The 24,570-nt window shown below is 43.8% G+C and overlaps 1 protein-coding gene across 3 annotated transcripts in view; it reads left to right on the forward strand.

The window, feature by feature from the left end:
* Positions 1-24,570, forward strand: part of VPS13A (vacuolar protein sorting 13 homolog A) — a 745,426-nt gene that overhangs the window by 569,595 nt on the left and 151,261 nt on the right. For all 3 annotated transcript variants that reach the window (XM_029616432.1, XM_029616443.1, XM_029616452.1), the window contains exons 57-60: positions 4,565-4,646; positions 10,968-11,037; positions 11,519-11,627; positions 12,269-12,382. In XM_029616432.1, coding sequence (XP_029472292.1) covers positions 4,565-4,646; positions 10,968-11,037; positions 11,519-11,627; positions 12,269-12,382 — 375 coding nt within the window. The remainder of the gene's footprint in view (positions 1-4,564; positions 4,647-10,967; positions 11,038-11,518; positions 11,628-12,268; positions 12,383-24,570) is intronic.

Below are 24,570 nucleotides of genomic sequence, written 5' to 3' on the forward strand. Positions count from 1 at the left end.
ACAACAAAAGGGGAGCCAGCTCGGGCCCAGGCCCCAGCCACACCCCACAATGAAAATCAGCGAACCCATCCAAAGGAAGAAGCCATAGGGGGCAGACTTGCCCTATTCTACCAAAGATGGGTCGAGATAACTTCGGACAAATGGGTCCTATCCATCATTCGAGAGGGATATTACCTGGATTTCCACCACCTCCCTCCGGACAAGTTTCTGGAATCCCCCTACCACAACCCTTCCAAGAGGATGGCAGTGGAAGCCTCACTGACCAGATTGCTAGCCTTAAAGGCTATAACACCGGTGCCTCCACAACAAATAAATACTGGACATTTATTCCATCTATTTTATCGTCCCCCAAGAAAGAAGGAACGTTCAGGCCTATCCTGGACTTCAAGGCGGTCAACCGTCACCTGAAGATTCCTCTCGCTTCCGCATGGAAACCCTACGCTCGGTAATAAGGGTGATACAACCGAGAGAGTTCCTTACATCCCTGGATGTGTCTGAAGCCTACCTACACATTCCGATCCATCAAGAGCATCAGCGTTTTCTACGCTTCTCGATCCTGGACCGTCACTACCAGTTCCGGGCACTACCATTCAGGTTAGCCACTGCACCCCGGACGTTCACCAAGATCATAGTGATGGTGGCAGCAACACTGAGGAAGGAAGGAATCCGCATACACCCTTATCTAGATGATTGGCTGATCAGGGCGAAATCCCCAGAGGAAAGCCACCAGGCAACCAACAGAATCAAAACTCTACTGGAGAGCCTCGGGTGGGTGGTCAACACAAACAGCTGTCTGCAGCCCTCCCAATCTCTAGAATACTTGGGAGTCCGATTCAACACCAAACAAGACACCGACAAGGAGATCAAAACTGATGACCCAGTTACGAACCCTGTTGAGCGAACTTCGCCCCACAACATGGGACTACCTACAAGTCTTTGGCCTCATGGCATCCACACTGGAAGTAGTGCCATGGGCAAGAGCTCACATGAGACCCCTACAACGCTCACTACTATCACGATGGAATCCACTGTTCCAGAACTACACTTTACGTCTTCAGCTCCTGGACAGAGTTCGGACCCAACTACAATGGTGGCTACAAGAAGGCCATCTGAGCCAGGGAGTGAGACTATCCTCACCAACCTGGATCCTGCTCACCACGGATGCCAGCCTATGAGGATGGGGAGCACACTGCCAGGAGCTAACCGCCAAGGGCAATGGAACAAAGAAGAGTCGGGATGGAATACCAATTGCCTGGAAGCCTGGACAGTCAGACTAGCCTGCCTACAGATCGGTCACAGACTCAGAGACAAAGCGGTCAGAGTAATGTCGGACAATTCCACAACAGTGTTCTACATAAACAGTCAGGGAGGAACCAGAAGCCAACAGGTGTCTCTGGAAATAGACCCCCTAATGTCATGGGCAGAAGCTAATCTTCAAGAGATCTCGGCCATCCACATCGCCAGGAAAGACAATGTCACTGCGGATTACCTCAGCAGAGAAAGTCTAGACCCAGGAGAATGGAGGCTGTCGACCACAGCATTCCAATTGATAGTAAGCCGTTGGGGAACACCAACCATGGACCTCCTGGCAAACCGGTCCAACGCCCAAATGCCCAGTTTCTTCAGCCGCAGGCGGGAACCCCAGTCTCAGGGAATCGATACCTTGGTAGAGACCTGGCCACAGGAGACTGTTATACGCCTTCCTGCCGTGGCCCCTTTTGGGTGCAATCATCCACAAGATAGAACACCACAGGGGACCAGTACTTCTAGTGGCCCCGGACTGGCCAAGAAGACCGTGGTACGCAGACATGCGAAGACTGCTGACAGGGAGTTCCCTCCCGCTACCTCCACACAGAGACCTGCTCCAACAGGGACTGATCCTCCATGAGAATCCAGCTAGATTCTCTCTTACGGTCTGGCCATTGAGAGGACTCACCTGAGAAAGAGTGGATAATCGGGGGCAGTAATTGACACCCTACTCCGAGCACGCAAGTTCTCCACACCCCTAACATACATAAGGATTTGGAGAGTATTTGAAGCCTGGTGCGAGGACCGCGACATCATACCACGCTCAGTCAAAATTCCTGCGATTTTGGAATTCCTGTAAAACTGACTACAGACGGGATTGTCACTCAACTCCATCAAGGTACAGGTGGCCGCATTGTCATGCTACGGAACCAAGAGCGAGAGCGGCAGCATAGCCTCTCACCTGGATATCTCCCGCTTTCTGAAAGGAGTCAAGCAGGCCGGTGCCTCTTTGGAATCTCAACTTGGTCCTAGATTTCTTAGCAGGAACCTCCTTCAGACCTCTCCGCGGCCTGTCTCTCAGACTATTAACATTAAAGTCAGCTTTTCTGCTGGCAGTCTGTTCGGCCCGTCGTATATCCGAGCTACAAGCACTGTCCTGCAGGAGCCGTTCCTCAGACTCACCCTGGGAACCATCCAGTTATGCACAGTTCCGTCGTTCCTCCCCAAAGTGGTGTCTCACTTCCATCTCAACCAAACCATCTCGTACCATCGCCAGATGAGCATAAGAATTCAGAAGAGGCTCGCAGTCTATGCCATCTCAACGTCTGCAGACTCCTAGTTCAGTACCTGGAAAGGTTGGAATCAGTACGAAAGACGGACCATCTATTCGTCCTTCACAGCAGGAAGAAGCAAGGGGAAGCGGCCTCGCGAGCAACCATAGCCCGCTGGATCAAAGAAGTCATCAAGGCAGCCTACGTAGAAGCAGGCAAGCCACCGCCTTTACAAGTCAAGGCCCATTCCACTAGAGCCCAGGCATTGTCCTGGTGGAAACCGAGATACTGTCACCCGCCGAGATCTGTTGGGCAACGACATAGTCCCCCATCCAACCTTCTCCAGGTTTTACCGCCTGGATGTTCAGGCTCGAGAGGACACAGCATTTGCAAGGGCAGTACTAAGTGGGTCACGGGCAGCCTCCCACCCGGCTCGGGAGTAGCTTTTTTTACATCCCATTGGTCCTGAGTCCATCTGCTACACGCTAGGAAATGGAGAAATTACTTACCTAATAATTTCGTTTTCCTTAGTGTAGATAGATGGACTCAGCATCCCACCCACGGCTGCCGTTATTCATGGAATCCTTGAGTGACATCACAGACAGTGAATGATTCACGGGTCAGCCATGCCTTTCTCCAACTAGAACACCCATCCTACCGGGTGTCGATGCTTCTCGGTTGAGGGCACTGGCGGTCTCCAGCTATAACCAATTCAAACAGTTCAAATTAATTAAGTTAACCAAGTTATAAAGTTAATCAAGTTATCCAAGTTATAAAGTTAATCAAGTTATTCAAATTAATCAGTCATACATATATCCACAATTGCTTTTTGAGGAGAATACTGAAGAGCTGCACTTCCTGCAGGGGTATATGTACTAGGGCTGACGTCAAATTGAAATCTGATCCGTCTCCAACTGCTATCAGGAGAACACTATACCCATTGGTCCTGAGTCCATCTGTCTACACTAAGGAAAATGAAATTATCTGGTAAGTAATTTCTCCATTAAAAGCTTGTTACAGAAATACTAGGAGGCTTAGGTAAGCACGGGGTCCTATATAGTGTGACATCAGCAAACCAGTTGTTCTCTGCCTCAATCTGCTGGTAGTAGAATATGATCTGACAGGACTCGAGAAAAGAAAATTAGGTAAGACAAAATTTAACCTTGTGGAAAATAGGAAATTTTATGATTTCATTTTTCAGTAGTATTTTCATATACAACCCACTCACCTCAGTTGTACACTCAATTGTCCATAGAGGTTCCCTTGCTTTAGACCATAATGGAACTTGTTAATTTGGAGCAAATGTTAGGAATTGTTAGAAAAGTTCTAAACTTCAGCAAGGTAGGGTCCTTGGGGCAACATTTAGCAGGTTATGAGACTCATCAAGATGAACAAAAAAAAAATAGCTTAGGAGAGTAACAATTAGGTATGTAACTTTCAAGAGATTCTAATTGCCAAATTAAAGGCAATAACATCTACCAGAGTTGAGCAATTATCTTAGATGGAGGCTATTAAATATATAAAATAAATCTGTAGGAAGCATTTTTTCACTCAGCATACAATCAAACTATGGAATCTGTTGCCAGAGGACATGGTCAAGGCAGCTAACATAGTGGGGTGAAAAGTGGTTGGAAAAGTCCATAAGCTGTTTTTAGCCAGGTAAACTTGAGAAACCATCGCTCAGCTCTGGGCATGAAATAGATTAACTATTTGGGATCTGGTGAATACTTGTGACCCAGACTGGCCACAGTCCGAGACAGGATGCTGGGCTTGATGGACCTTGGTCTAACCCAGCATGGCACTTAAGTTCTTATTAAGCTTATACAACTTGTTTTTATATCAGTACATTATATATGAACCTTATTGAGGTTCCTCCTTTCACACCGAGACTGCAGCTACTTGAAACAGATTACTCATCCCCAACCTTATGGTATCTACATTTATATAGATAAAGATAGATATTTGGTTATCTGACTACACACAACCATGCAATACTGAAAACAGTTAATGCTCACCATCTTGTCTTAATTTTATCCTTGTCTTAGATACAAAACCAGATTGCTGGAGCCATCTTTCCTTTTGTGTTTTATCCTATTAAACCTCCTAAGTCCATCGCCATGGATTCAGGTTTGTTGATTTAAGTTTCATGTGCTTCATTATTATTATATATTCAGAACACCTTACTTTCAGGAATTTGTAAAATATAAATTTTAATTGTACCCCACCTTGATGTTACAGGGAAAGACCTTTAAAGATCTAAATAAAAATAACAGCACTCTCATGGCTGTCTACCATTATAGCTAGAAAACAATTGACTCAATTTTAAAAGAAAGCTAAGTGTTTGAGCTAGATGTCTAAATTTTATGCACCTGAACTTGAGAATTTTCAGCTGAACTTAAGGGGCCCAAGTTTTTGGTCAAACTTTTCCTAACTTTAGGTTCCTGAAACAGATACTTCTTAATTATGGCTTGCTATTTATTTTCCTACATTTAGGTGCCCAATACTGAAAATCAGTGCTAGGCACCTCACTTAATTCCCCTGACCTAACCCCATTCCTAGTGTGTACCAATTTTTTGTGCACCTAAATATAGGTGCTCAACAGGGAAAATATTTATTTAGGCATGTCTAGGCACCTAACTCCTTAAAATGGGCACCTAGATCTTGTGAATATCACCACTTAAATTCTGCAATGGAAAGTAAGCATTAAGCTGTGACACAGTACTAAGTTATCATACATTCAAAGTTAATGTCCTCTTTGTAGGCATAAAATTAACCTATGTGCAGCATGTTTTATAGAACCCTGCCTGTCTAGACAATTTGTGGTGGATTTTCAAAAGGTTTAACTGGCTGATTTTGAGTTAGCCAGTTGAACCTTGGGTGATTAAAAATTGGCCTCTGACCAATCAACTTTAACTGACTAAGGGGCCTGTTTATGAAAATGAACATAGTTATGCATTGCTAGTAAATAGGAAGCTATTTATTAAAACTGAGGCTAAGGTAGTAAGGGGCACTAATGTTAGCACAGGTTTTTACTTCTGTTTTAGCGTGCATTTTTCTGGCCTAAGTTAACTCTGGTATGTAACAGGGGTTTAAACTCCTACAAAACATGCTAAAACAGAAGTAAAAACCAGCACTAAGATTAGTGCGGATACATTCAAATCCCATGTAAAAATAGGCATTAGCTATTCCTCAACAATGCAGAGAGGTGCATTAAAGGGCTGACAGCTTAAATCACATTTTCTGAATGCTGGAAATTTAACTCCTGGGACAGAGCAGGAGTAAAATTTAACTCACATTTCTGGTTGCCATATTATACTATTGCTATGCCCAGTTGTGGTAGTGTCTAGCTGCTTCTGCCATACTGGGCTGAAAAATAGAATAGCTTTGGCTGACAGAAATGTGAATTTATTCTGCCTCGGACCCAGGAATTTAGTTTCTGGTGCATCAAGTTTGGCATAGTGTTTAACTGTAGATGTCCACTCCAGGAAGCTTATACTTTGTTTAGTTAGCTATAAGTGCCTGCTCCAAAGAGCAAATTCTTGCATTCAAGGCCCTTTTGGCAGATAATGGCAAGTAAAATCAAAGTATAAGCTCTCTGGTAGTGGGCATCTACAGATAGCCTAACGAAGCATAAACTCTCTGGGTTGGCACATAAAGCTGACTCAGGATGCCACTATGGTGCATACTCTTCAGCTGAAGGTATCCACCCCAGAGAGCTTATGCTTTGAATTTACTTGCCATGCCTTGACAAAATGGCAGTGCATAAGAGATTAGTGTTATGCGTCCCAACTTGTGGACATATACTCTCATTTGTCTCATTCAAGGCCATTTTGACAAGGAATGACAAGTAAAATAAAAGAATATGCTGTTTGAGGAATGCACCTTCAGCTAAATAAACATAGACACATAGAATGGATGGCAGAAAAGGTCTAAATGGTCCATTCAGTCTGCCCAGCAAGCTTATGTTAGTTTCTGCTGCTCTGTGTAGGTTACCTCCATACTTATCAGTTTCCCAGACCATAAATGTCAGGGCTCTCGTTGGTTGCTGTTTGAATTCAATTCCCCGTTACGTCCATGCTTATCAGTTTCCCACACCATAAAGGTCAGGGCCTTCATTGGTTGCTGTTCAAATCCAATTCCCCTTTTCTCCCTGCCATTGAAGCAGAGAGTCATGATAGAATTGCATCAAGAGTATGAAAGCTTATTGGTTAAGTATAGTAACTGCCACACCAGCAAGATACTGCCATGCACTCTTTTCTTCATTTCCATCCTCTAGCCTTTAGGGATCCAGAGCATTTATCCCATGCCCCTTTGAATTCTTTCACTGTTTTCATCTTCACACCTCCTCCAGAAGGGCATTCCAGGCATCCACCACCCTCTCCATAAAGAAATATTTCCTGATGTTGGTTCTGAGTCATCCCCCCTAGAGCTTCATTTCATTGACCCTAGTTCTACTGATTTCTTTCTAATGTAAAAAGGTTTGTTGAATGTGCATCATTAAAACTTTTCAGGTATCTGAAGGTCTTATCATATCTCTGTCCCAACTTCTCTCTTCCAGGGTATACATATTCAGACACTTCAGCCTCTCATAGAGACAGTACACTATTTTGGTTGCTCTTCTCTAGACCATCTCCATCCTGACTTTGACTCTTTTGAGATATGGACTCCAGAGTTGAACACAGTACTCTAAGTGAGGCCTCACCAAGAACCTGTACAAGGGCATTATCACCTTTTTCTTACTGTTTTTTTTCCTCTCTCAATGCAGCCCAGCATTCTTCTGGTTTTAGCTATTGCCTTGTCACATTACTTCGCCATCTTCAGATTTCCAGACATTATTACCCCAAGATCCCTTTCTTAGTCCATGCACATCAATTTTTCACCCCCCATCACATACAACGCTTTTGGATTGCCACATCCCAGATGCATGACTATGCACTTCTTGGCATTGAATCCCAGCTGCAAATCTTCAACCACTCTTGGAGCTTTCTTAAATCCCTTTTCATTCTCTCTACTTCTTCAGGTGTGTCCACTCTATTGCAGATTTTAATATCATCCGCAAATAGACAAATTTTATATTCTATCCCTTCTGATATTGAACAGAGCCTGTCTGAAACCTGTGGCACTTCACTTAAGGTTTTTTCTTCAGAGTAGGTTCAATTTCCATTACACTCTGTCTCCTATCAATCAAACAGTTTGTAATCCATGCCACCAACTTGGCACTCACTCCCAAGCTTTTCATTTTATTCATAAGTCTCCTATGTGGGACTGTATCAAAAGCTTTGCTGATATCCAAGTAGTTCGCATCAAGCATTCTTCCTCGATCCAGTTCTCTAGTCACCCAATCAAAAAAAAACAATTTGTCTGACAGGACCTTCTCCTGGTGAATCCATGCTGCCTCTGGTCCAACAACTCACCAGATTTTAGATAGTTCACTATCCTTTCTTTTCAGCAGAATCTCCATTAATTTTCCCACTCTTGTGAAATGGGACCCCAATATTTAAAAAGGGTTCCAGGGGCGATCCGGGAAACTACAGACTGGTTAGCCTGACTTCAGTGCCAGGAAAAATAGTGGAAAGTGTTCTAAGCATCAAAATCTCAGAACATATAGAAAGACATGGTTTAATGGAACAAAGTCAGCATGGCTTTACCCAAGGCAAGTCTTGCCTCACAAATCTGCTTCACTTTTTTGAAGGGGTTAATAAACACGTGGATGAAGGTGAACCAGTAGATGTAGTGTACTTGGATTTTCAGAAGGCATTTGACAAAGTTCCTCATGAGAGACTTCTAGGTATAGTCATGGTATAGGTGGCAATGTCCTTTCATGGATTTTCTCAGTGGAAGGGAGTGGACAGTAGAGTGCCTCAGGGATCTGTATTGGGACCCTTACTTTTCAATATATTTATAAATGATCTGGAAAGAAATACGACAAGTGAGGTAATCAAATTTGCAGATGATACAAAATTGTTCAGAGTAGTTAAATCACAAGCAGATTGTGATAAATTGAAGGAAGACCTTGTGAGACTGGAAAGTTGGGCATCGAAATGGTAGATGAAATTTAATGTGGATAAGTGCAAGGTGATGCATATAGGGAAAAATAACCCATGCTACAGTTACACAATGTTAGGTTCCATATTAGGAGCTACCACCCAAGAAAAAGAGATCTAGGCGTCATAGCAGATAACACATTGAAATCGTCTGTTCAGTGTGCTGCGGCAGTCAAAAAAGCAAACAATGTTGGGAATTATTAGGAAGGGAATGGTGACTAAAACAGAAAATGTCATAATGCCTCTATATCGCTCCATTGTGAGATCCCACCTTGAATACTGTGTACAATTCTGGTCGCCGCATCTCAAAAAAGATATAATTGCGATGAAGGTACAGAGAAGGGCGACCAAAATAAGGGGAATGGAACAGCTCCCCTATGAGGAAAGACTAAAGAGGTTAGGACTGTTCAGCTTGGAGAAGAGACGGCTGAGGGGGGGATATGATAGAGGTGTTTAAAATCATGAGAGGTCTAGAACGGGTAGATGTGAATTGGTTATTTAGTCTTTCAGATAATAGAAAGACTAGGGGGCACTCCATGAAGTTAGCATATGGCACATTTAAAACTAATCTGAGAAAATTCTTCTTCACTCAACGCACAATTAAACTCTGGAATTTGTTGCCAGAGGACATGGTTAGTTCAGTTAGTATAGCTGTGTTTAAAAAAGGATTGGATAAGTTCTTGGAGGAGAAGTCCATTACCTGTTATTAATTAAGTTGACTTAGAAAATAGGCACTGCTATTGCTAGCAATGGTAACATGAAATAGACTTAGTTTTTGGGTACTTGCCAGGTTCTTATGGCCTGGATTGGCCACTGTTGAAAACAGGATGCTGGGCTTGATGGACCCTTGGTCTGACCCAGTATGGCATGTTCTTATGATCTGTTTGAAAAGGTGAGTCTTTAATTGTTTCTTAAATGTTTTTTTTACAGGCCCATCTGTTTAGGTCAATTGGCAGTTTGTTCCAAAGAATATCTCCTCCTACTTAAGTCACTCTCTTGAAATTACAAGATATATAACTTTATAACTGGGAATTTCAAGTAGGCATTGACCTTCAGATTTTAAAGTTCTTACTGGGCAGTATATTTTCAGTAACTGGTTGTTACATAAATGGGGTTCATCATTTAACTTCTAGAACTTCAGAGTACATATCACTCTAAAGGCTTTCACAGATTGTGTGTTTGGCATAATTGTTCTGATCCAAACAGACACTCAAGTAATGGTATATTATATGAACAAGCAGGGAGGAAGAGGTTCACGCCTGTGTTAGGAAACTTTCAAAATGTGGAGCAGGACAATCTCTCATGGGATGACCCTAATGACCATATATCTGGCGAGGTAAGACAACATCTGGCTAAGTTGGATCTTAGACTTCCACAAATTATCCTTAGACTAGAAGGTGGCAAACAGAATTTGTCTTGAGTGGGGAACACCTGATTTAGCTTCGTTTGCACACCCTCTAAACAGGAAGGTCCACAGCTTCTGTTTCAGGAGAAGATCAGAAGATAGACTAGCATGAAATGCCTTCTTTCTTCATTTGGGGATAGACCTCCTATATACATGTCCTCCAGTACCTCTGGTGGATAAGACCTTACAATTCAAAAGGTACCAAGGAATTATGATTTGAGATGGATGTTGTTGCTACTCCTTCTAGAGTTATCAACTAGATCAATCCAGTTGGGGAATTTCCTGACTCTGATCATGCAGAAACCGGGGAAGCTGCTTCATCCCAGCTTGGATATTGAATGCAAAATAGTATCTCTTGGATTTTTCAATGAGGTGTTTCAGGGCTTATTTCTAGGAAAGAATCCACCAGACACCTCCACCACAATGGTTTTGGAACATGTCACAACCAATAAAAATACAAATCATAATTATTTTACAGATTTTTATTTTTTTATGTTTGGTGATCTGCTCCATAATGGCTAGAATGTAAATATATAATTTGCCAGATCTGAAAAGGGACAGAGTTGGGAGAAGGAAAGTCAGAGTGAAGCTTTCATTTTAAAAACCCTGCATGCACTTTTTGGAGCTACATATGCATCTGCTTGAAAGCAGATGGACATACATGTAGGCAGGTACCTGCCGTCTTACCGCCTGCCAGATTTTCATAAGGGAAACCCCTAGCAAGTTTGCCCAAGAATATGTTCTGACAGACCTGCAAGTAATTTAAAAATTGCCCCCTCTTGCCCCCTCTATTTTTCAGTGATGATATGTGTGCTTTGACATGAATAATAACTTAATAAAAAGAAATTTAAATGAGGTTGAATGGCATCCTTGTCAGACTCTAAGGTTATGATTAGATCAGTAACTACAGTACTAATGCAAGCACATTTGCAATCTCTTACTAGAGAAAAATACCTGGGATCTAGTTTTAATGTTTTTATATTCTTTATATCTTTACAGCACCAAAACCATTTACTGATGTCAGTATTGTTATGAGATCTGCAGGGCATTCTGAAATATCACGAATTAAGTAAGTGCAGTGTACCATAAGAGCTTTTCTCTCATTGTTCCTCCTCCTTGGCTTCTTTCAGTCCCTCCCTCAGACTAAACAGGGGAGGGAAAATGTCTTTGACTCTGTACCCATCAGTATGACTTTATGTTCAATTTTTACATGTTGAAAAATGTTGCTTGTTTAAATTAGTAGTGGCAGTCACTTTCCAAATAGGTTGATGTACTTTACTTTTTAATTGAGATGGTATTTTCCACTAAATTGAGTAAATAATTGTTTTAATTTCTGATACCATTGATGGTAAATTGCTTAGTTTGCCCTCTTTCAGTCTTGTAGGCTCAGACTGTGATACATGTAGAATTGGTTACAGAGGTAGATAATTAAATGACATAGCCAGGATGTTTTACCTGTCTTCATGATAGTCATGTGGGCACAATGCTTCATTTGCAGTTTTTTATAAATTGTTTAGTGAAAAGTGGCTTATGTCATTTGTTTTAAACAGATACTTCAAGGTTTTGATTCAAGAAATGGATCTCAGGTTAGATCTTGGATTTCTCTATGCACTTGCTGAACTTTTCACACAATCTGGTGATGTTTCCAAAGATCAGGAGGTAAGCCTCAATAGGCAAGAAAATCATGCAGAGGAGAGAAATTCAGTTGTTAAATGAAGAAGTCAAAAGTGTATTTGCTTTACTGTCAAGTGTTAAATTGATAAACTGTAATTGTAATGAGCATTTGATTACTGTCAGGCAATTATGCATTCATTGGAGCTTTTGTCTAGTGCCTTTTATCCCTGTGATTACATGATGCTCTTGTAATCATTTAAATGTTTTGTTGCTGTTCTAGTTTAATATTTTTGACACATTATTTCAACAAAACTATGTAAGAAGAGTTTCTAATCTGTAGTAGTTTAAATATGGATATATCATTAAGTGGCAGCAAGCAGGTTTTCAGTTGTAAATATACCTCTTTAGCTGTATTGCATAAATTCATATTATAAAGCTCAGATATTTAAGGAAGCAGCACACAAAATAGTTGATGTATGGTTAATAGTCATTTTAATCTGTGGCAAGCAAGTATAAGATACATTCATTGGAATCTCATCATCGTGTGTACTCCCATACCCCAACAAATATAGTGTGCTACATTTGTTAAAGTTTTTGTGTTTTTGGTTTTAATATACTTGTCACACACTATAGTTTAACTGTAATTTGATTTTTAAACCTATTAATTGTTCAGTATACTGTCATAGGTTGAACTTTTCAAAAAGGATATAGAATCTCTCCAGGTGGAACTGAGCACAGTATCATCAACAGATACATCACAAATCAGCCTGTATGAATACTTTCATATCTCTCCAATTAAGGTGAGCAAAGGGAAAAGGAAACTGTACATACTATTTACTTTAAAAACTTTTTTGGTTTATTGCAATTGAAGTAAATGCATTTAGGAATACTGTATCACTTTAAAATGTACCTTTCTAAGTCATTACTTTTCCAGTTCCTTAAACTGCAGCCCTACAGATGCCATCCATCTAGGATTGTCCTAGACTCTCCAGGAACCTAAGGGTCAATCTCCAGGGTACTGCTTTGAGGAATCTTGGAGAAAACTCATAGGGAATTCTATATAGAAAAATACTGAATAGTGGTTCTGATTCATAATCCAGCCAGTGTTTCAAATGTCGATGTTTAAAAAGAAGAAAGGCGACATGAGCAGACCCTTGATTACAGGAGACAAATTTTGGATGTATCACTCTTTTTTTTTTTTTTTTTTGTGACTCCATACTTTTTCCTTTTAGATTTTTTGGCAATAATAACTGAATTAACACACACATGCCACTAACAATTAGTAGGGTAAACATCATCACCCTTTGAAAATGTAGAATTGTGATTTTTCCATATTATGTTTTGGGAAACATGCTTTAATTTTGCAAGTAGTGGACAGATCTGAGACACATGCACTTTCTCTGGGGTTTATTTTCTACTGGAAGCAAACTGCAGATAAAATGTTTTATCCAGAATTCATGTTGCTGTAAGCTCAGTTCTTAATGGCATTATGTCATCTGGTGACGTGTCCAGGAATTTGTCTAGTAGTTAGTAATCTTTGTACAAGAAATGCAGTGGTGTGAAAATGATGCCACAAATTGCCTCTAATGCTGGATCCAATTGTCGGAAGTTATATCATACACACTACATGAGCCAATCAGGTAAAAGAATGTGTGATTTGAGGAAATACTGCTAGCAAACATTGTCAATCAGTTTGGCAGATATGGAATTAAAATGAAGATATTCTACTTTGACATTTTTTCCTGGTGAGATACTAATGGTTAAAGTGCTAGAAAGCATCCTCACCACAAAACTCAGATATGCACCATGGTTCCCCCCCCCCCCCCCCCCCTCCACTCACCCAACTCCTTCCCCTGCTTACAACAGCTGCACCTTACCCAGTATCACAATATAACACTGGACTTCATCAGTTCAAGTTAGAGATATTTATTGATTTTACATGGATATACATGGCTGCAGCAAAGAGATACATCATATTTAAATATCCATTGTATCATTGTTCTCAACATTAATCAACCTCTAACATTAAAACCTCTAAGCAAAACCACTGAACCTGTACTATGTACTAGGGTAACCATTGTAACCTAGGGGTGACCTCTCCCTTGCCTGGACACAATTAAACCAAAGTTTTCATCCATCTTACTAACTTTTGCAATTAACTTGATTACTCTTGGGGTTGGCCATGAAGCGTCCTTGTCTTGCCAGATTCAACACTTCATAGTAAAGGATCAAGCCGTCAAAGCTTGGCCTTTAAGACTGGCCAGCAATTGGAGCTGGATTACAGTGCATGCTCACTTAACATGTTGGCTCTGAGTCCATACAAGAGCTGGGGCTCATGAAGTCATCTTCCTTCTGTTGGGCATACATGGTCCTGTTCTGTCCATAGAAACCCTTACAAGGGCCACATCATCCTCAACAATTTACTAATACACAGTGCACCAAAAGACTGCAGGAAAATCTTCTTCCCTGTACGTACCCAGATCAGTCCAGACTCCTGGGTTTTGCCTCCCCACCAGCAGATGGAGACAGGGAAAGTTGTGACAGGCTCTGCCATATATACCCGGGTGCCACCCACAGTCTGCAAGTATTACTCTGTCTCCAGCAGATGGTAGGGTGGCCAAACTCACAGTCTGAATAGTTTACTTAGTAGATAGGTTTTTTCCTGTTTTTGGTTGTTTAAAAGTTATAAAGCTTTTAATTTAAAAAAAAAAAAAGTAGTAGTGTTGACAGGTTAGTCAGGATTTTCTTGTAATTCAGAGGGTCACCTGTGTGAGAGATTCAGCCTCCCAGGGGGTCGGCAAGTCCTGAGGGAATATCCCCCCTGGTGTGAGGTGGCTGCGGCAGGGGCTGAGAGCCTTCCTTTGCCTAGTGCAGCAGACACTGGGGTGATACAGGGGAGCCCGGATCACTCACCCCAGCACCACCAGCCAAGGATCAACTCGTCAGACCGGCAAGTTTAAAAAAAAAAAAAAAAAGTTTTACTTAATTTCCTCTCCTTTCTGTCTTTGCTGCGGCTGTGGGGGCACTGCGTTTAGTCTCTATTTTTTTTTTTTTTTTACTTTACGTCGGGGCTTTCCCTTTGATGTCTTGATGCCGCGTGGAGCGGCTCCGGTCGGACGCGCCTGTCTCGAGGACTCTGTTCCGCCTGCCTCCCCAGCGGTGAGGGACCCTCAGCGGAGGCCGGGGGGGTCATGGTTCGCAGTTGGTCGGTAGCGCTGGCAGTAGGGGAGCTCCCAATTCCTCCTCCCTGTTCTCTCCCGCCGAGCGCAGGAAACGGCGCCATTTTGAGAGCCTTTGCGGCCGCGACTCAGGTGGCGGAGGGGGAGGGGAATCTCCCACCATGGCTTTCTCCACAGCAGCCGGATCAGAGGCCACGATCTAGCATGCCAACAGAGCCCATGGGGCAGGGAGATGCCCCTGATACCGATTCAGTTGATTCTGATTGTTCTTTTTCTTCCGAGTTTGGCTGGTCATGCATAAGGCTTTTAAAGCCTGGAAAGCCAGCAAGAAATGCGCCAGTCCGGTTTTGGAGCCGCTGGAGTCTCCTCTTCCTCCTCCTCCTGCGGTCCCGGCGCAGGGGCCCACGGAGGCCCCTAAGGGGAAGCGTCCCTTGTGAGCCAGGATGCCGCAAGTGGATATAGACACTTCTTCAGACACTGCAGATCCAGATGAGCAAGATTTTCCGCCCCATCCCCCGAAGGGGGTTGAGGGGGACGGGGACCAGCAGCAGAGTGTTGCACGTGGTTCTCAAAGCGTCAAAGGTGATGATCCGAAGGTTGTTCGTCTGTTCAGAAAGGAAGAGTTACTTCCTCTCATTCCTCCCATTTTGAAAGAATTGGGAATAGATGCTCCTCAGGAAGAGGCGCGCCTGGGATCCATGGATCTGGTGTTATTGGGCCTGAGGGGTACGGCTATTTCTTTTCCATTTCATTTTTCTGTCACGGATCTCCTGTTTCGCGAATGGGACACTCCAGATTTGGGGTTGAAGGTCACTAAGGCGATGGACAAACTTTATCCGCTACCTGAGGAGGCATTGGAGATGCTTCGGGTTCCTAAGGTGGACGCTGCAGTTTTGGCGGTGACGAAGAGAACCACGATCCCGGTCACAGGGGCGACGGCCTTGAAGGATCTCCAGGATCAAAAGTTGGAATTACTACTTAAGAAGATTTTTTAGGTCTCTGCACTTGGTGTCCGAGCCGCCATGTGTAGCAACTTTGGGTTGAGAGCTGGTCTTCGCTGGGTGCAACAACTACTTGTGAATGAAAATCTCTCGGAGGAGGAAGCTCAGCAGGCGGGCCGCCTGGAGTCAGTGGTGGCTTATAGTAATGACGCTATACATGATCTGCTGCGCACGTCGGCCAGGACTATGGTGTCCACGCTTTCGGCTCGTAGACTATTATGGTTGCGAAACTGGTCGGCGGATGCTTCCTCGAAGTCTCGTCTGGGCTCTTTACCGTTTAAGGGCAACCTGTTATTTGGAAAAGAGCTTGAGTATATGATACAGTTTTTGGGAGAGAATAAGTCTTATCGTTTGCCGGAGGACAGGCCACGGTCAAGGGGGACTTTTTCCTCCTGTGCCCGGTTCGGGGAGGTCGACATTCTCGGGCCTCAGTCCTTTCGTGGCAGACGTTTTGGCAGGCCAAGTCCCGCTCAGGCCACGTCAGTCGGTAAGTCCCTTCAATGATGGGCAGCTGGCCCAGTCCTCTGTGCCGAGGGTAGGAGGCAGATTGTCCCTGTTTTACGAGGAATGGGCTAAAATCACAACAGATCAGTGGGTACTCTCTGTGATAAGACACAGTTACGCTTTAGATTTTGTCCGCCAGCCTCGCCCTCAGTTTCTGACCTCTCCATGCGGGTACGCCACAAAGCGTCGAGCAGTAAAACAGACTTTGCAGCGCCTGGTCGACCTCGGAGCGGTAGTCCCAGTCCCTCCGGCGGATCAACGAAAAGGGCGTTACTCCATTTACTTCGTCGTGCCAAAGAAAGAAGGGTCCTTCAGGCCCATACTCGACTTAGTGCGTCAACAGGTGCCTGCGGATACCACGCTTCCGAATGGAGACGTTACGGTCAGTTCTGGCTTCAGTGAGGCCGGGAGAATTTCTAGCGTCTCTGGATCTGACGGAGGCATATCTACACATCGGGATCAGGTTGGATCATCAGCAGTTCCTGAGATTTTCCATTCTGGGTCGCCATACCAGTTTCAGGCCTTACCTTTTGGTCTTGCTACGGCACCCGGGACGTTCACCAAAATCATGGTGATGGTAGCGGCCCAGTTGCGCAGAGAGGGGTGGTTGGTTCACCCATACCTGGACGATTGGTTGATTCTGGCAAAGTCAGGGCTGCTCTGTCAGACCACTGTTCAGCGAGTGCTGCAAGTACTGAAGAATCTATGATGGGTGGTCAACTTCTCCAAGAGTCATCTAATACCTTCCCAGTCGTTGGAATTTTTGGGTGCGTTCGACACCCGTCAGGGGAGTTTTCTTAACGCCTGACTGCATTACCAAGTTGCAGGGTCAGGTACGAAGGTTACTGTACAAGCGTTCTCCGATAGTCTGGGACTCTTTCAAGTTCTGGGATCCATGACTTCTTCTCTAGAATTGGTCCCATGGGCCTTCACTCACATGCGCCCATTGCAATCAGCCTTACTTTCCCACTGGAATCCGGTTTCCGAACAGTTCCACCTACAATTGCCTCTGACGGAGGCCGCTCGCTCCAATCTGGATTGGTGGCTTCTGTCAGACAATTTGAGCCGGGGAGTTCCCTTGGTGTTACCGGATTGGATGGTGGTAACTACGGATGCCAGTCTGTCCGGCTGGGGAGCGGTTTGTCTCCGACAATCGGTGCAGGGCTGCTGGTCCCCGGCAGAATTTCGGTGGTCCATCAATTGTCTGGAAACCAGAGCGGTTCGACTGGCATTGTTGGCATTCTCCCCACTTGTCAGGGGGAAAGCAGAGTGCTGACAGACAATGCGACCACGGTCGCATACATCAATCGGCAAGGAAGTACGAGGAGTCAACCAGTAGTGCTGAAAGCTCGATGGTTAATCAAGTGGGCGGAACGGAATCTTCTCAGCATAGCAGCACCCACATTGCCGGAGTCGACAACGTTCACGTGGATTTTCTAAGTCTGCATAGTCTCGATCCCGGGGAATGGGAATTGGCAGAAAAGGCCTTTCAGATAATCTGCGACAGATGGGGCACACCGTGCCTGGATTTAATGGCCACGTTCAAGAATGCCAAGGCTCCACGTTTCTTTGCCTGTCGCAGAGAAACAGGAGCAGAGGGTGTGGATGCTCTGGTTCTGCCTTGGCCGACCACTGTCCTACTGTATGTGTTTCCCCCTTGGCCTCTAATAGGCAGGGTGCTCAGAAGGATAGAGGATCACCCGAGTGCCATGATTTTAGTGGCTCCTGAGTGGCTGCGTCGGCCGTGGTTTGCGGATCTAGTCAGCCTGGTGGTGGAAGGACCTCAGAGGTTGCCGTCTCTTCCGAACCTCCTTCATCAGGGACCCGTCTGTTTCGACCAGGTCGATCGCTTCTGTCTAGCGGCTTGGCTTTTGAGAGGCGGTGTCTGAAAGACAAAGGTTATTCGGACGCAGTGGTAACCACTTTGATACGTTCGCGGAAGACTTCAGTTTCTCTCTCCTATGTGCGGCTGTGGAAGATATTTGAGTCCTGGTGTGTAGACCAGGGGACAGTACCCACGCGGGATTCCATTCCTGACATCTTGGCTTTCCTACAAGCAGGTTTAGCTAAAGGTCTGTCCTGTAGTTCCTTAAAGGTTCAGGTAGCAGCTCTGGGATCTCTGCGTGGTCCCATTCAAGGGACAGCCCTAGTGGCGCATCCTGATGTCTCATTTATTACGGGGCGTGAAGCATTTGCAGCCGCCGGTGAGTTCACCATGTCCTTCCTGGAATCTTAATTTGGTCCTTAGGTCTTTGTGGTCTGCTCCCTTTGAGCCCTTGAGGAGAGCTATGTTAAAAGACCTCACATTGAAAGTGGTGTTTTTGGTGGCGATTTCCTCCACTCGGAGGGTGTCTGAGCTGCAAGCCCTATTGTGCAGGGAGCCGTTCTTGCGGATTTCAGACTCTGGGGTGTCCTTGCGAATGGTTCCTTCCTTTCTACTGAAAGTAGTTTCCGCTTTTCATTTCAATCAGTTTGTGGAGCTTCCGTCTTTTTTTCCCCCTGGATAGGTCTGATCCGTTTTCCAGGGATTTACGGAAGTTGGATGTAAATCCCTGGGCGTTGTTGTTACCTTGAAGTAACAAATAGCTTTCGGGTTTCTGACCACCTCTTTGTTCTGTGGAGTGGTCCGAAGAGAGGTAACATGGCATCCAAGACCACGATTGCCCGGTGGCTCAAGGAGGCGATACACTCCGCGTATTTGCTACATGGGTAAGCCCTTGTCTGTAGGGATTTGGGCACATTTGACGAGCGCAGGCAGCTTCCTGGGCGGAATGCCAACAGATTTCTCCACAGAAAATTTGCCGAGCGGCCACGTGGACGACATTGCATACTTTTGCAAAACATTATCGTCTAGACATGCAGGCGCCGGATGTGGACGGTTTCGGTGCAGGCGTGCTGCGTGTGGGCCTCTTCGGATCCTATCCCCGGTAAGTAAGCTCTGGTACATCCCAGGAGTCTGGACTGATCCGGGTACATACAGGGAAAAGAAAATTGGTTCTTACCTGATAATTTTCGTTCCTGTAGTACCACGGATCAGCCAAGAATCCCGCCCTCGGGGAAACTGCGACAGTTAATGCATGGACATAATGGAGAGTCCGCGCGTTATTGTTGATTTATGCTGGTCTGCAGATTGTTCTTGGTTCTCCCAATTTAGGGAGTTCGGGCTTGGGGTTAGTGATCTGGTTCTGTTTATGGTTCCTGTATATAGTTAGTTTGTTGAGTCATACTGCTTTGATACTGAGTAATACTGGTAGACTGTGGGTGGCACCCGGGTATATATGGCAGAGCCTGTCACAACGTTCTCTGTCTCCATCTGCTGGTGGGGAGGCAAAACCCAGGAGTCTGGACTGATCCGTGGTACTACAGGAACGAAAATTATCGGGTAAGAACCAATTTTCTTTTCTTGCATGTTCCTGCCACTGGAACTCTACAGACTCACTTGTGTGTCTCAGGCATGGCACTCGCTGCGAATATGCTCTGCATTCTCATCCACCACACCCAACCCAAAATGCTCTAGCTCCTCCAACTGGGTAGAGTGGGCGGGAAAACCGTGCAGGTCCAGCTCTGGCTAAATGGTTGCTGCTCAGTCCTGCCCCCAACCTCCCCACATTGGTCCATGTTGCCTAACCCTCCCCGCTTTCCTGTGCCCTGCTCAGGGCCATTTTATCTATAGGACAAATTGGACACTTGCCCAGGGCTTTGAAGCCTTAGAGAGACCCAGCTTGATCCCAAAAAAAAAAAAAAATTAAAGAGAATAAAATGGTAGGAAAAAAAAAAAAAAAAAGAAGAGAAGCTAAAAAAGATAGCCAACTAACATGCCATATTATCTTCTTTAGGTCTTAACAAGGATCAGCCGAGTCCATGGTTAGTAAATTGCACAAAAATATTTTATGGTACAGAGAGGGGAGGTTTGCCCAGTGTTTCTTAGAGGCTTGAAACAGTCCTGGCCCTGCTCTAGTTCCCCAGTCTGCCAGTAATGAAAACGGCCGCCGAGTTTACCGGCGTCGGTCTTCAAAACTTGGCGGTCTGCTGAGTTTTTTGTTTGTTTTTTTTTAAGTACAGAAAAGCAGTTTTTTCTGCTTTTCTGTACTTCTTTTCAATGCGCTCAGCTATTAACGCCTGCTCCGGGTATGCGTTAATATCTGAGAGATGTGCATCTGAGATGCACATTTCTCTTTTTGCATTCAGAGTGAATGAGTAATAGGCAGTAATAGGCTCATTCACATGCATTTGCATGTGATGAGCGCTATCTTATTTACTCCGCGTCGGGCACGCGTTAAATAGGCGCTAATCCCCCTATTGCATTAGGGGGTGGATTAGCGCCTATTTATCCCACGTCCGTCTACGGGCTATACAGTGCGCTCGGCTGAGCGCACGATATTGCATCGGCCCCCGAGAGTGTTGTGGCGTCACCATATTAAAGGCAGCTTGTCTTCTTTATGAAAATAAATTTGAGTGCTATTGTGCTCACCTTCATCAGAATCCCAAATAGACATCACAATAGCATGAATATAGTCAAAAATAACTGAAGTGAAAACTCTGGAAAAGAGATTTTGTAGAGGGGATGGCCATGATAAAAAAAAAAGTATAAATATAAAATACATTAGAACAAGAAGGAAGAGAGTTATATGGATGAGATCAAAAGAGGAAGTAATAGCATCAAGAAACTGGCAAATTGATATTTTAAAGAATCCATAAGAACATAAGATATACCATACTGGGTCACACCAAGGGTCCATCAAGCCCAGTATCCTGTTTCCATAAGTGGCCAATCAAAGTTACAAGTACCTGCAAGTACCCAAACATTAAATAAATCTCAAGCTACTGTTGCTTATTAATTAGTAGCAGTTTATGGATTTTTCCTCTAGGAACTTATTCAAACCTTTTTGAAACCCAGTTATACTAACTGCTGTAACCACATCCTCTACAATGAATTCCAGAGCTAACTATGCATTGAGGGGCGGATTTTAAAAGCCCTGCTCGCGTAAATCCGGGCGGATTTACGCGAGCAGGGCCTTGCGCGCCTATTTTCCATAGGCCTGCCGGCGCGCGGAGAGCCCCGGGACTCGCGTAAGTCTCGGGGTTTTTTGTCGGGGGCGTGTCGGGGGCGGGGCCGATCGGGGCGGGATGCGGCGTTTTGGGGGCGGGCCCGGGGGGCGTGGTTTTGGCCCGGGGCGGTCCGGGGGCGTGGCCGCACCCTCCGGAACCGCCCCCGGGTCGCATCTCGGCACGCTAGCGGCCCGCTGGTGCGCGGGGATTTACTTCTCCCTCCGGGAGGCATAAATCCCCAGACAAAGCTAGGGGGGGGGTTTAGATAGGGCCGGGGGGTGAGTTAGATAGAGGAAGGGAGGGGAAGGTGAGGGGAGGGCGAAAGCGAGTTCCCTCCGAGGCCGCTCCGATTTCGGAGCGGCCTTGGAGGGAACGGAGGCAGGCTGCGCGGCTCGGCGGGCGCCGTCTGCACAAAATCGGCAGCCTTGCGCGCGCCGATCCAGTGTACTTTTGTTTGCGACTGGTGCGCCAACAAAAGTACGCGAACGCGCATTTTTTGTAAATCTACCCCATAGTGAAAAAGAATTTTCTTCGATTTGTTTTTAATGAGCTACTTGCTAACTTATCCTCTTATTATCTAGAAGAATAAATAACCGATTTACATTAACTTGTTCAAGTCCTTTCATGATTTTGTAGATCTCTGTCATATCTCCCCTCAGTTGTCTCTTCTCCAAACTGAATAGCCCTAACTTCTTTAGCCTTTCCTCATAGGGTAGCCATTCCATGTCCCTTATTTTGGTTGCCCTCCTCTGCACTTTCTCCAGTGCAGCTATATCGTTTTTTAGATGCTGCAACCAAAATTGCACACAGTATTCAAGATGTGGTCTCACCATGGAGCGATACAGAGGTATTATGACATTCAGCATTTTATTTGCCACCCCATTCCTAATAATTCCTAACATTGTTTGTTTTTTTGATCGCCACAGCACATTGAGCCGATGATTTCAATGTATTATCCACTATGATGTCTAGATCTCTTTCCTGGGTGGTAACTCCTAAGATAGCACCTAACATTGTGTAACTACAGCAAGGGTTATTTTTCCCTATATGCATCACTTTGCACTTGTCCACGTTAAAATTCATCTTCCATTTGGAAGCCCAATCTTCCAGTCTCGCAAGGGTCCTCCTGTAATTTATCACAATCTGATTGAGATTTAACTACTCTGCATAATTTTGTCATCTGCAGATCTGATCACCTCACTCGTTGTACCCTTTTACAGATCATTTATAAATATATTAAAAAGCACCGGTCCCAGTACAGATCCCTGACGCACTCCACTGTTTACCCTTTTTCACTGTGAAAACTGACCATTTAATCCTACTTTGTTTCCTGTCTTAACTAGCTTGCAATCCACAAAAGGACATAACCTCCTATCCCATGACTTTTTAGTTTTCTTTGACACCTATCATGTGGGACTTTGTCGAACACCTTCTGAAAATCCAAATACCACATCTACCAGTTCACCTTTGTCCACGTTTATTGACCTCTTCAAAAAAAAATGTAAGAGATTTGAGGCAAGACTTCCTTTGGATAAATCCATTCTGGCGGTGTCCCATTAAATCATGTCTATCTAAATGTTTTGTCATTTTATTCTTTATAATTAATGCTGAAGTCACCCAAAAATTCTTCCAGTTCTGGACCAATAATTGTTTAAAAAGCAATGAAGGTCGGTAGACCGGTAGTGCTTATTATGATGGTCCTTCTTTTTAACTCAATTTATTAGGTTTTTGGACTATTAGTTTGTGTTACAACATTTTATTCTTTATAGCAGTTTCCACGATTTTTACCGGCACTGAAGTCACGCCCACCGGTCTATAGTTTCCCAGATCACCACTGGAGCCCTTTTTAAATATCGGGGTTATATTGGCCATCTTCCAATCTTCAGGTACATTGGATGATTTTAATGATAGGTTACAAATTAATTGAAATAGGTCTGAAATTTAATTTTTTAGTTCTTTCAGAACCCTGGGGTGTAAACCATCCGGCCCAGGTAATTTACTACTCTTCAGTTTGTCAGTCAGGCCTACCACATCTTCCAGGTTCACCATGATTTGGTTCAGTTCATCGGAAGCATTACCCTTGAAACTGCCTCCATAACTGGTATCTTCCCAACATCCTCTTCAGTAAACACCAAATCTAAGAAATCATTTAATCTTTCCGCATTGGCCTTATCTTCCCTAATTGCCCCTTTAACTCCTCAATCATCTAACAATCCAACCAGTTCTCTCACAGTCTTTCTGCTTAGGATATATTTTAAAAAGGCTTTATTATGAATTTTTGCCTCTACAGCTAACTTCTTTTCAAATTCTTTTTTAGCTTGTCTTATCAATGTCTTACATTTAACTTGCCAATGCTTATGCTTGATCCTATTTTCTTCTGATGGATCCTTCTTCCAATTTTTGAATGAAGATCTTTTGGCTAAAATAGCCTCTTTCGCCTCACTTTTTAGCTATACTGGCAATTATTTGACCTTCCTTCTACCTTTCTTAATGCATGGAATACATCTGGACTGTGCTTCTAGGATAGTATTTTTTTATTTTTTTTTTTTTACAATGCCCTAGTCTGTTGCATACTTTTTACCTTTGTAGCTGCACCTTTTCAGTTTTTTTAAACTATTTTTCTCATTTTATCAAAGTTTCCCCTTTGAAAGTTAATGCTAGTGCCATGGATTTTTACTTACTGACACCTTCCTGTCATTAATCCAAATTTTTTTTAATTCACACTTTATTAAATTTTCATTAACGTAATCAATACATCTTACTTTAGAAAAGAAAGGGTAGGTAACATCGAAAATACAATTTTCATTGATGTACAAAATAACAGTTATGAAAACATTCAAATACATCCTTTTCAGTGAGGTAAAATAAAGGATAAACCTGGGGCCCTATAAGGGAAATATACAGATAATTACTATTAAAGAAAAACTGGCTTAATGACATTCGGTGTACCTTTTAATGACTATCATGAAACCTGTTCTCTAGGGATGATGCAAATTCCCCTAGCATTCAAAAAGGATTTTATATGTTCTGGAGCATTAAATATGAAACTCTCATCATTCCCTCACCAAACATCTACATGGGTATTTCAAAATAAATACAAAACCTAAACTAGTTACTTGCATTCTTAATTTCAAAAACTCCCTCCTCTTTAATTGAGTAGTTCTTGCAAAATCAGGAAATATTTTAATTGTTTGTCCGAGAAACACAGTAGGAAAATTTTGAAAATACCTTTTCATTATGTCATTCATGTCTTTC

Source organism: Rhinatrema bivittatum, chromosome 1, assembly GCF_901001135.1.
Source record: "Rhinatrema bivittatum chromosome 1, aRhiBiv1.1, whole genome shotgun sequence".
In the NCBI taxonomy this organism is placed as follows: Eukaryota; Metazoa; Chordata; class Amphibia; order Gymnophiona; family Rhinatrematidae; genus Rhinatrema; species Rhinatrema bivittatum.